The sequence below is a fragment of the Lampetra fluviatilis genome, chromosome 10, assembly GCF_964198595.1.
Source record: "Lampetra fluviatilis chromosome 10, kcLamFluv1.1, whole genome shotgun sequence".
NCBI classification, from domain to species: domain Eukaryota; kingdom Metazoa; phylum Chordata; class Hyperoartia; order Petromyzontiformes; family Petromyzontidae; genus Lampetra; species Lampetra fluviatilis.
The window spans coordinates 9,642,213-9,655,158 of NC_136284.1; the positions used below are offsets into that span (position 1 = coordinate 9,642,213).

At 49.3% G+C, this 12,946-nt stretch overlaps 1 protein-coding gene across 1 annotated transcript in view; it reads right to left on the minus strand.

Annotated features, from left to right (window-relative positions):
* The window catches only part of LOC144934548 (neuropilin-2-like), a 45,259-nt gene that overhangs the window by 11,911 nt on the left and 20,402 nt on the right, over positions 1-12,946 (minus strand). Inside the window, exons 7-9 of the mRNA XM_078860456.1 lie at positions 8,530-8,688; positions 6,211-6,355; positions 441-610 (exon numbers count right to left, since the gene is read on the minus strand). Of these exons, the coding sequence (XP_078716582.1) occupies positions 441-610; positions 6,211-6,355; positions 8,530-8,688 (474 nt within the window). The remainder of the gene's footprint in view (positions 1-440; positions 611-6,210; positions 6,356-8,529; positions 8,689-12,946) is intronic.

Genomic DNA, 12,946 nt, shown 5'->3' on the forward strand with positions numbered 1-12,946 from the left:
ATTTAGAACTTCGGTAACGACTCTGTTATCATTGTTGATGGTTTGAATGCTTTAAAAAAAAGAATGAAAGTGTTTATCCAATATGAACAACATTTTAGTCGCGTGCTTTATTGCTATTAGGGACACATCCCTGTTGAATTCCAAGAGATTATTTGCAAACATGCAAATAGGTTAAGCCCCGACAGGCACCCACCGGCTTCCGAACTGCTAATTCCAGACTTGCAAAGCCAAACGCACGCCGCATTTACATAACCCGTTCACATTATCGCGATTTACCAGAACTTGTTCAGATAGAATAGACAAAGAAAAAGAGGGAAAGAGCGTCCGGCGGCGGGGGGGGGGGCTAGCGGTGGAGTTGCCCAACACACGTGGGGGGGGGGGCGGGGGGGCTAGCGGTGGAGTTTCCCGACACGTGGTTTGCTTGCAAGCGCGGCACCCACCTGGAGCCACTGCCCACCCGCCTGGGCGTTAGCGGGCACCCACCCGGATCGCGCGCTCAGCAGCCGAGCGGCCGGGGCCCCCCAGCGTGCGTCGCGGCTCGACGAGGCCGACAGCTGCCGGTCTCCGATCTCGCCCGACACCAGACCCAGCATCTCGGAGCACGGCGCGTCTGCGGTGGAAGGGGCCCGACGTACGCACGCGCCGCGCCGTTACGAGCAAAGACAAAAATTCCCCCGGATAGCCCGGGCCAAACTGTTGGGGCAAGTGCTGTTAGCACCTATATAAATGTTGTGGTTTCACGCTTCAACACACCGGTGGGCTAAAGCAGTGAACTATGTCTTTTGTCAACGTGGCACTTTTTTGCTGATTGGTTGTGTCGGCTGGTGGAGGGTTAAGAAACATTTATAAATAACGCGATCTAAACCCAAACACGTTGATTATGAGCACCTATGAAGGCCGGCACGGGCGCACGAGGTGGTGGGTGGGCACCAGCACCACGCCCGCCCGCCCTCGTCTCAACCAGTGGCGATGTTTACACACCGCAACAGGTACTCCTTTGAGGCTGAGTCGACCTAGGGGAGGCCCAGGACCGGTTCAGAAAATCGTCGCTGGTGCTGGCGCTGAGCGGAAATGAAACGCGGGTCGCCAGGTTGAAGCGCAGCAGTGCTAATCGCTACACCACCGCTCGCCATCATGCACACACGCGCACATACACACACTCACTCACACACCGATTGAGCCCTGTGCTACCGCAGAAGCGTGTACCCCCTTGAGACGTTAACTTGATTGCCATACTACCCACGGTGGGTCGCGTAGCAGTCACCGCGTTAAACTTTGGTTTTTCATTTAATCGAGTATATTTATAACTCGAGGATTACTAGAAGTTTGGTTTCTCATGCGAAGGTGGCCAGGTAGTTCAGGGGCTAATCCCTTGTCAGAACACCGAGTCGGCATCCGCTGAGATCCTGGGGTTGAATCGGTGGTTTCAACCACGCATAAATAAGTCGGGTTCTCAAGTGTAGCGAGTTGATCACGTAAGCCCGGTTGGTCACCAATGACTGCATAAAAAAACACCATCACATTAACACATTGGTTGCCATTACGACCCACAGGAAGTCAAAGAGCAGCAAATCCCGTTTAACGCCTCTTGCCTGATTCCTCCAACAGTGAACAAATCATCACTAGAGCCACAATAGATCACACTTGAGAGCCAACATGTTAATCCTGTCACCTCGATTTTCTCGTCTTCGTATTCACACCAGACATCATGAGTATGGCAATCAACTACATTCGTTGACAGTGTCACCGAAAAATACTCTTTGAGGCAGCCATTGGGGAAACCACCTCCAAAATGCTTGGTTAATTAGGGCTCAAGAACCCTAACATGGAGTGTGGTGGAGTGAGGGGGATAACGAGTCGAGTAGGATCAGATGCGATGGAAAGAGCTTGAGCCATGGACCTGCTCGTGGCCACAGAGGGAGAGGTTTATACCAGCTAGCCCGTATAAGACACTCATTGTCCCAATAGGCTATTAACTGGTAATATAAAGTGAACGAGAGGAGAAAGTCTACTATGATGGATAATACACTATTTTAAATCGAATTGCTGATTTATAATATGTTTGCTTTTTTAGCTGGTGCCATCAATTATATATATATATATATTTTAAAGATGATATAACCTGTCGTTAGAATTTTAAATGTGAAAAAAGGCAAAAAAAACGCAACACTCTCCATGCATACAAGTGCATATACGGCAACAAAAATTATCCAACAAAAAAACATTTATATGTTGCTCTCCGGCGAATGCTAATACAGTGTCGGCGCATTACATTATGATGTAGATTCGATGATTAGTGATGTGGTTTTAACCTTTGACCGAAGGTTAAAGATATTGCTTATTTCGGGAGCCAGCAATGCCCCCAGTGTGTACAGAGGCCGGCCCGTGCAGCGCTGCGAGCGCTGAAGACACGCCTGGGACAAACACGTGCGAATCCCATTACAGGCGGCGTCGTCGCTCGCTCGCTCACTCGGCGTTCAGCAACGAAGCAGGGGGGGGAAATACCCGTAAATTCCACGTGGTGTAGTGGATGATGTGTGGAGAGGGCGGCACTAAGAGAGTTTCCGGAATTCATCATTGTCAGCCATGATCTGTCAACTGCTGGATGAAGGCCTCCCCGAAAGATTCTCGTCATCGCTCTCAGTCCTGCGATGCAACAATCCATCTTGCTCGTGCGCACGAGCCGATCCCTTCGCTGCATCTCCGCAGCGGTCGTGATCTCGGGGCATGTTCGTCACCTTTGGGCTGCCACTCTTGTCATTTGTCACAACCACTGGCTATCATCCCTTCTAGCGATGTGTCCACTTATTTTTCTAAACGGTCTTTGCGTGTGTTATTGTGTATGTTATGGGATAATGTAGCGGTTAGCGCGCTGCGCTATGAACCAGGCGACACGGGTTCGATTCCCGCTCACGGCCAACACCAGTGACGATTATCTGAACCGGTCCCGGGTCTCCCCTAGGTCGACTCAGCCTCAAATGAGTACCTGGTGCGGTGTGTAAACATTGCCACTAGGGAGACAAAGGCGGTCGGGCGTGGTGCTGGCCACCCACCCCCTCGTGTGCCGTTCCGGCCTTCATAGGTGCTCGCTAACAGCACTTGCCCCAACATTCTGTTCCAGGCTATATGGGGATCTTTGTCTTTGTTATGGGATACATGCGTTCTTTTCACTGTCTCGGTGCAATTCCAAGCATGCTCCTCCCAGTGCCCTTGTTTTGTAAATATGTACCCTTGGCTGTGAGTCACTGCTGCGTGACACTAGTCTGAGGTTTTCATGGAAATTATACTTTAACGTGCATATTATTATGGTGATGTTATTGCCATAAATAGAATATTGTGCTCCCATACCGCTTACTATGTTATTGCAGTGACATCACGAATGCATCATGATGCACAGCTGTACTAAAGTCTCGCTCTCTAAAGAAAGCTGGGACACACTCATCTCTGAAGCAAGACCTCTTTGTGTGTTTTTGGTTTGCATCTTCCCTTGAATCAAAAGCACGGCTGGACTCTGTGACTCATTCTGAAATGTGTGTGTTTTGTCCAGATGATCGCCTGCGGTCAGTGACAGAATCGAGCCACATGTCAGCACAGCCGGTGGGTGAAAACATTCATTAGGGGGGGGGGGTGGGGGTGGGAGGCTGAAATACATTTGTTAATAAATTAAATGTTTTGAAAATAATTTATTTTTGGAGTGAAAATTTATATCCTAAAAAGTGACAGCGCAAGGTTGCCACGAGCAGAGCACGTGGTCAACCGACAAGCCCCAAGCGCATGAGTTTAGTCATTTGCGTCTGTCCACCACGCGTTCTGTTTGTATTGACCTTGTGCTCTCTTGTTTTTGGACAGAAAGTCGCCCCCCCCCCCCCCCCAAAAGAAAATGTTAAATGTACGGCCACAAAGATTGAATCGGTCGACCGTGTGCTCTGCTCGTAGTGTTGACCTTGTGCTCTCTGGACGAGCACAGCTCCTGCCTGCTCCATGCTTGAACGCTAGAGCCGGTGAATAGGTTCGAGGGGGCTAAGCCCTGTTAGCCATGGGTACTAAGTGCACTACGTAATACAGCAAACAGCTTAAGGCTGTGCAAAATTAACGTGCTTCACACTGGCAACTTCAGGTCATCCGTGAGGACAATGCTGTCTTTTTGCTCAAGTGTTTCGGTAATGACAGGTCCCGAGCCCTTCCTTTCTACCCGCATTGACAAGCGCAGCGAAGTATGGTCAAACAATCCCCACGAACAACTACGCTGCTGGAAAGCTGTAATCCAAATAGTGGATTTCGAAAGTTCTGTAAAGAATTATAGTTAACTGCTATACCAATGTCAGTAAGAAGTTAAGACATATTTCGCCTTCAATTGCTTTTTAAGAGTAGTTTGGGGAGAAATGTTTTTGTTAATGTTAAATTACCGGGCTTGGCTGTTGATTTAATCCATCTTTTCGTTACAACCTCAATTCATGGCAGCCATTATCAAAGCTTGCATGGCATGCATGACTCCATGATTGATTCCATCTGCAGCCTTCATCTTGGCCAACAGTTAATCACTTAAAGGTCACGCTGCATGCAACGACATGATAACATTGTCAGAGAATGTCTGAATAAACCCATCCCGATGATGCTTATGCCCAACATTTTTGGGCGCACTGAACACTCTTAACCCTTCTTCTTCTCTGCTTCAACTTCAAAACTTTCCGACGCTTGAAAAAGAGCAAAAACAACTTTATATTCTCAGGCCTGGAAACGAAAATGATCTGTTTCGGTGCCAATTCATCACGCTTCTATGACTCCGTGAATGGTTCTGACATGTGTTCATCCACAAACAATTCTAACAGACCTATCCCCCCCCCTCCCACAATTTCGCGAAGGGATTCGCAAGAGGACGTTGCCACACGGGGACGTCGGTGCTTATTTGTTGTCGGACAACGACGCGCGAGCCGACTCGCTGGTGAAATTGTTCTTGCTCCAAACAAAATCCGATTCGTGAAGGGTTAACAATCGGTAAATGAAAGCCCAAGAAAGTCGGCGAAAGGGCAATTTTAATCAGCCTCCCGGTTGACGTCGCCATTTGTTCGAAAATGTAATCGCACGGGCACAATTGCTAGCATATATTTTCACGATAACCATTTTAGTTAACAATTAAGGGCTGACTGATAGCTGATAAAAAAAAAAAGTTAAATTGGCATCCTGGATGGCAATTGTTCGGTGACGGTTCATTAGACATCGTCACTCCGAGTCTCTCTTATCGGGATGGCGTGCAGTCCGGGCCGATTATCCCAGACGCCATTCACTCCACGTCTCCCCGAGGGGGATCCTGGAATCTGATAGACGAGCGCGAGCAAACGAACGAGCGAGCGAGCGAGCGAGCGCGTGTACGTGCATTCTGCTCCGGTCTGCTTCTATTCCAGACATTTAGACACGGAGATATAAATTTCACGCCGGAAAGCCACCAGTGAACATTTAACCACCTGGGGTAGTCCTCAGGGACATTTATTTTTATATTTACTTACTTATTTGGGGGTGGGGGATGTGGGGGGGGGCCTCTAGGGTGAGGTTGGAGCACAGTGGGAGGGGGAGAGGTCAGGAGGATTAACCGGACGAATGCCCCCTTCGTGTGTTTGGGGCAAGGTCTTTTTTTTTTTCACAATAATTTACCAATGTCCAGATGGCATGCCTCGTCGGAGGTTGTTGACAAAAAATAACAAAGGGGGAAGAGGGGGAGGACGCATGGGATAAGGCTTGTGTTGGCACTCGGGCACGCGGGTGCATGTCGATACATACGGAGCGCTCGGAGAAAACACGTCGGAGCACTCGGAGAAAACACGTCGGAGCAACGTGCAACACGCCAGGAGGAGAGGCGGCCATCCCAACGTGAGCAGCGTCAGGCACGGACACACAGATGGAGAGACAGACAAACAAAGGAGAGAAGCAGAGGAATACAGACAGATGGACAGACATACAGCCAAACAATCTGTGCAAGTAGACACACAGGGGCATACAAAAATAACACAGAGAAGCAGAGGAAATGACAGAGAGCGAGAGTGAGGGACGTAGGGAGGGTGAGGGATTTTTCTTCTAGCAAAAAAAAAACTCATTAAAAAAACATACACGGCAGATGTGAGTGTGTGAGTGGGCGAGCGAGTGAGAAAGGGAGCGAGTGAGTGATGGAGCGAGTGAGCGAGTGCACGAGCGAGCGAGCGCTCGGCGCTCACTCACCGGAGATGTGACAGCCGTAGAGCTCCAGCCGCAGACCCAGGCCGCCGCGCCACCGCACGGGCTTAACGCGCACGTACCGCGCCACCACGGCCTCTGCAAAGCGGTGCAGGGCCACGCCACCATCGTCGCGGTTACCCTGAATCACCTGCGGGGAGCCGGGAGTGGTGCGAGGGAGGGGGGCAGAGTGCGGTGGCGGTTTGTGGTTGTGGTGAGGTAGCAGGCGATAGAGGTGCACGAGGGGTGGGGGTGCATAAAAATGCGGCATCCCATAGAGAGACCCCCCCCCCCACCCCCGTATGCACGGTCGCAGGACGTACAAAGTGTGAAGTCATTTATGGAATGTTCAGGGTTTTTTCCTTCCTTTTGGTAGTTGTTTACGGTTGGACCTCCCCGCGCGATGCCACCGTCTGCACTGTAACTCTCGTCTGCATGGAAACAATGATTCCACCTCCCCACGTTGCCTTGAACAGACTGTTGGTGGCAAGTGTCGTTAGCGAGCACCTATTTAGAAGGGCAGGGGGAGGTGTAGCCAGCAGCACATGCCAGCTTGGCTAGGTGGACTACCCGCAACAACCTAGGGGAGGCCCAGGACCGATTCAGACATCACTCTCCACTGCTATTAGCCATGGCTGGGAATAAAATTCAAGGCTCTGGGTTCATACCGCAGTTCATTAACCACTGCGCCATTTCTCACACACACACACATATGCACACAATGAAATGGTTAACCTAAACATTCTTCGTGGCATGTGTTCTCCCCTTCCTTATGAAACAAATCAAATTCCATTTTCCCCTAACGAAAAAAAACATTCAACGTAAAGTGGCAATAAGAACGCCTGGCATCAATTAAACAGGAGCTCGCAGTGATTTACTGCGAGGGTAAAATAAATAAAAAAAAGTTGCAGTGCGGCGTGTGGTTGTGCTTCAAGGAGGCGTCGCAAGAAAATGGGGAGGAGAGACAGAGGAGACGCTGGGCCCAGTGTCAGGTTTTTCCCCATTTTCACACGCAGGAACGTGCACGCTAGCGCACGAAAGGTTAACCGAAGGCACGAGGAAGTGATTGGTGGTGCACAAGGGCTGAGCTATCAAACAGAAATGACCTCTCACGTGCAAGCCGCCCGGCTTTCAATTAAAGCTACGTCTGGTCGAACTGTCTGCGATGACATTTACCCATCTCACTCCAATTGATCAGTCGATTTTCCTTATTGATTTCAAATCACCACACCGACCGCACGGTGTTTGCGTGACCGAGAAATGCAGGGCCGAGGGCCGTCGCCTCCCAATGCTGGTGCCCGATGGCGTAGCTGTCGAGTTCGCAGACGGCGCAACTGCACCGAGGGCCACGGACCAAAAGGGGCCCGGGGCACGGGACTATGAAGGAGGAGGAGATAAATTCTACGGGGGAGGCATTATTGCATTCCTTGCACCAGGGTCCATGCCAACCCACGCTGCGCCACCGGCAATGACCCGACACGAGCCGCGAGAGATGGAGGATGATTTCGCACAGGATTTTTAGGCGGGGTCAACGTTACGTGCCTTGACAGGTGAAACGTGTTCAAACCACCACGGTGGAACATAACTTAACGTTAGGGTAACATGGTGTGTGTGTGTGTGATGACTGTATAATCTGAATGTGATTGCTACTGGAAATAATTCAGAGCCCTTGGCTCCATCTAATAACTTTCATTGGCTCCCAGTTCAATTGTCGTTTTTTGTGCAATCTAAAATTTTACCTCCCGGATATAGTGGGACTCTTGCAGCTAATAGTGCGTCACCCTGTGTCAGAGAATAGCCCCAGAATACGCTAAAACAAGTACAGCGCAAGTCAGTTCTATAAGCCTCTTCATCCACCCTCGGGGCATACATTGAACATATTTAACATATTTGTTTAGTGCAGTCATCGCTGACCAAGCTGAAGCTTTCAACTCGCGGTTTAAAATGCGCCTCTGCGGCCGTCTGGAACGCTCTTCCTTCTGATATTAGGAAGATTCCGGAACCTATGCCCTTTTAAATCCAGATTGAAAACGGATTTCTTTAGAACTTATTTTTCGCGTTAAGTTTGTCGTCCTTCACCCCGCACCTCCGATTAGCACCGTTAGCTACGTACGGTGCGAAATATGTTCAGCATACACTCAATTGAAAACCTGGCATAATCACAGGCGGCACAAGCCCAAATTCAAGCCCAGGACTGTCAGTAGAGCTGGCTTAGCGCTTTGACCCCGAGCCACCCGGCCACTTCTTAAACGAGGCAGCGTCGACGACGCACGCGGCACCGCAAATAAACCCCTCGGATCAGGGGGTGTGAAAATTGACTCCCACCTTGTTCTTCTCGACGTCACGGTAAACGGTCCAGTCGCTCCCCGAGGTGCTGTACTCGAGCCGGAAGGCCGTGACGAAGCACGGCGCGCCCGTCGAGTTGGACGCCAGCGCTCCCTGCGTGGCCACCGCACCGAGCAGACGCACGAAGCGCAGGTCGACCTGCGCAGCAGGACAACACAGCAGCGCCCGCTTAGCCGGCCGCCATCGTGGGCACGAGCCGTCTTGTCCGGATCCCACCAGGGGCCGACCGCGCTGAGCCGGACAAACAACCCGAGCTGTGGTTAATAATGATGGTGATTATTGTGGTTGTTGTTTTTTTTGTAAAAGTGTTCAAATTCATCCTTGAGAGTTGTATTTGTGCAAGTTGTTTAACAGTTTACCTATTGGGATTTTGTTTTCCTCGGTTTGTTTTCTTGATGGAATGATTATCACTGGAATGATGTATTCGTCTTCATTTGTGTCTTTTTTCCCCAATGTATGCCAAGTCTATATATATATGCCAAGTCTGGAGACACGTCACGAGCTGCAGAATCCATAACTACCGCGGAGTGGCACAGCACCATGTGTTAATGAACTGTCCGAGGAAGTGAGCATCACAGAACTACTTATGTAATCCCTTCGAGTTACCTCACAGCCACAGACTACGGCGGCATTCCCTCTCCAACCTGCCTTGCTGAAGAGTAATGTTGCCGAATTAAGAGAAAATCCCATATTATTGTGATGCTGTTATTTGTGCAGTCATTGGTGACCAGGTTTGAGACCATGAAATAATACACTTGAGAATTTGGTTAAAATCACCGGCGATTGACGCATGTGTACGTAACCACATAAAAATAAGTTAAAAAAATCTGCCTAATAACAAGTACAATAACAACAACAAAACTCAACACATCCATCAATAACACTACCTTATTAAGAAAATGTGCAAAACAAGTGATGCTTAGCAATGGCCTTCTTCACAGCACAGAGAGGCGTTTAATTTGAGTACTTCACAATTTCCAATACTAAACAATGCACATTCTGCAACACCGTGTTGCCACATAAATAAATATAGATGGGTAATGAGGATGATGCATGTCTCAGAATGGTGCTGACGTCTGTAAATACCACCACCGCCCCCCCTACTCATCAAATCACCAGGACACTGTTCATTGCCGCACCCACAGACACACTCTCTTCCGGTGAATTGGCCGGTCCGAAAATACACAGTTTGCCGAACACTTGTGAAATTAGGGTAAAAAGAGCAGGCTACAGAGCTTGCGGTGCAGCGATTCAACGGCCATATTGCAACTCTGCCATCATGCTGAGGAAGACGGAGAGCTGTGAATGAAAATAATACATCACGTGCGCCGGTGTTGTTTTAGCTGGCTCTCAGAATTCCCCGGTTACTACAACGATGCCTTCACAAGCGGGCTCTGGCAACGGTTCGTCTGTTTTTCCCTGAGCAGAGACTCCTTTTGGATGTGCTTTCGGGTCATACCGCACGCGGCTCGGCACGGCGTCCCAACACTTTTCGCTCCACATGCCGGGAGCTTCTTCAAAATCGATCGCAGACTGCAGATTTGCTCTGAGCAGGTGCAAGCAAATGATTGATGGTCGAATGCGATACGCTGCAATCCGTTTGTTGAATCGTTGCACTCTTAGCTTGGTGGCCTCCACGTGTATTTGGCTCGTACCGTGCGTTGTACTGCGCATTGCCCGATGTTTGATTCCAAGTGAACCGAAACTAAATTATTGCTTATTTTACCAGGAAAGGCCCACTGAGCTAGAGATTTTTTTATAAGTGACCTGGCCACAAATGACAGCTCGACGAAACGGCTTATCACGTGGAAATCTAAAGCAGCCAGATACTCTAAACGCACGTTGATTCTAAATGTTGATGGGAAAAACCGGAGGACCCGGAGAAAAATCCACAGGACCATGGGGAGAACATGCGAACTCCACATATACAGGCGTCGGGATCGAACCCACGACCTCCTGTATACCAAACAGCACGCATTATGGCCCGACACACATCAGGAAGCTGTACAGCACAACTGCAAAAAGCTATGCCGGTAATTAGAGACTCCGATTGCTGTTTCTTCTTTAACTGGGTTTGACAACAATGAGTGCTTCTTGATTTTAATTGGCTAAATCCAGCGGCGATGCTCCCTGTGGTCCTTCGTAGCAGCCTCTCCAAAGTGGCGCCACGGTGCAAAGATCACCTTGATGCGGCTACTTACTACCAAAGCAAGCACGCTCAAGATTGAAAAAAGATGGACATTTTTAGTGAATTGCTGAAAAGTATTTCGATTAAAATTTTAAGAGGACATTAATTTTTTTTACATACCTGAGGTCTAAAAAAACAATAATAATAATATGCACTTTACATGACTTGTGTCGTATTTAGTCTTAAGAATGAAAGACTTACGAATGCTCGTTAATGGGTTAAGGCCATTAAAGAATAATGGACGCCTTGCAGAGACAGAAATAGTCCGTGGTAGCTCATCATCTGAGTATGGGGCCACGGGGTCCGCGGCTCCGCATTGGCAAGCTCAGCGCACTTAGTGCCCTCGCGCAGTGTGCGGGACCTGAAGCTCTGCTGCTCCTTCACATCCTTGCTGGTGTTTACATTTTTTGAGTTCCGATTCGCTGGAGAAAAACACCAACACGAGGACGAATTGCCTCACGGGTGTATCCCTCGAGGTAAAACGTCAACTGTGCTCTCGCTTGGTGTGGTGTACACTTTGCGCTTTGTTTAAGGCATTTCCATGCGAGATGAAGGCATTCCCCCATACTTCGCAATGCTAGTCAATGGAGGTTGGTGAAGGTGGCCTTGTCATTGATGTTAGCCATAGGCCAGGAAACAAACTTTGGTAACCAGGTTTGTGACATTATCTTGACCGTTGTTCCATTACTTTCCCCTAACCCGACTATGTTAATATTAAAGAGTCATGATATTGATTTTTAAGTCGTCGTGGGGTTGGGCAGGGCCTTGGCCAAGGGATGAAGGACTGTGGGTGAGACTAATGATGCAGTAGTAGCCAAAGGAGGGAACACACCTGAGAGCAAGTCTCACACGGAGACAGAACAATTAATTCAGGTCACTTTTATTTCTCAAGAACTGTAAGCGATGGCTACGGCTTGGGCAGACCTTAACCCACAAACGAATTTAAATATGCAAGTTATGCAAATGTTAATTATTTTTTTAGGGCAACTCTAGCAATTTGAAACGCTTTGCAGTGGCGCTGGCAAGTATAACTCTGATCACACGCTCACACTAACCGCAGTTTACACTTGTCTGCCAACACTCCGCCGTTTTTTTTTCTTCCCTTTCCCATTCCTCGGCATCATTTTAAATTTGGACGTGCCCTCAGGCTCAAAATATAGCGAACGTGAAGCCAGGGGATGCGCGAGCGCCGTGCAGACACCGAAACCGGCACCACCGACCACGACCGGCGTGCGCTCGCCCAGCGGCCAGACTTCAGAAGCGGCGCCGTGGCGCACAAAAGCGCTTTGTGAATTTGCTCAACCTCGGCGGAAAGAATCGGGAATGAGGGCTCAGGTCCCATCACGACCGCTCCGTTGAGACCCCAAGAAAAATAAGACCTCCTCCCAGGAGGACGCGCGAGGCACGCCGACACATTTTCTGGTTTTATGCCGCGTTTTCTCGGACTCGCTGGAAAACTTAGCACCGCTCCACCCGGCCCATGCTCCCCCCCGCCGCCCTCACCCACTGAGGGATTTCATTCCAAGCTTGACGCCTCTGCCCCGGACGTTTACAGCACGGCTCGTGGGTTTCCGTAGTTCAACAGCATAAACGTTGCTCTCCCTTAACTCGTCGCCCTTTGTTCCCCAAGCTTCTCCCCCTTCGAATTACAACGGACCGTTTCTTGACAAAGGTCAGCAGGTTTTTATAGTTTTTTTGTTTAAACCTCATTTCTCCCTCCCCCCCCACCCCTCGGTAATGATGATGTTATCCAAGTTGTAATACAGTAATGTTAATTATTAATATATCGTTGGCCGAAGCCAGAACGTCCCTCTTCTTTTGGCCGACGAGTGCTTTTCAGGAGCGCGTGTTGCGCTGTCCGAGCCCGGCCTTGCAGGGCCCAATTTTTTTCATTCCTTTCATTTCTCTACGTCAGGTGTCGGCGACGCTAATTTTATAAACTCAGAATGCGTGCATCAAAACCCTTTGCCGTTTGAGACTCTTTTCTTACATGTCTGGCATTGTGCCGTACAAAAAAAAAAAAGAGAGAGAAAAAAAATTAGTCAAATAATAAAACTATTTTTAAAAAAAAGGTGCAAACTTTCTTACAGAAACTCGACACTCCAGTTCGGCTTTTCCACATGCGAGGCGCCTTCGCTTGTGCAAGCGAGCACGGAGCTCCCGTCACGGCAGAGAGTCACGGCACACGCACGCACGCCCGGCAGTCGG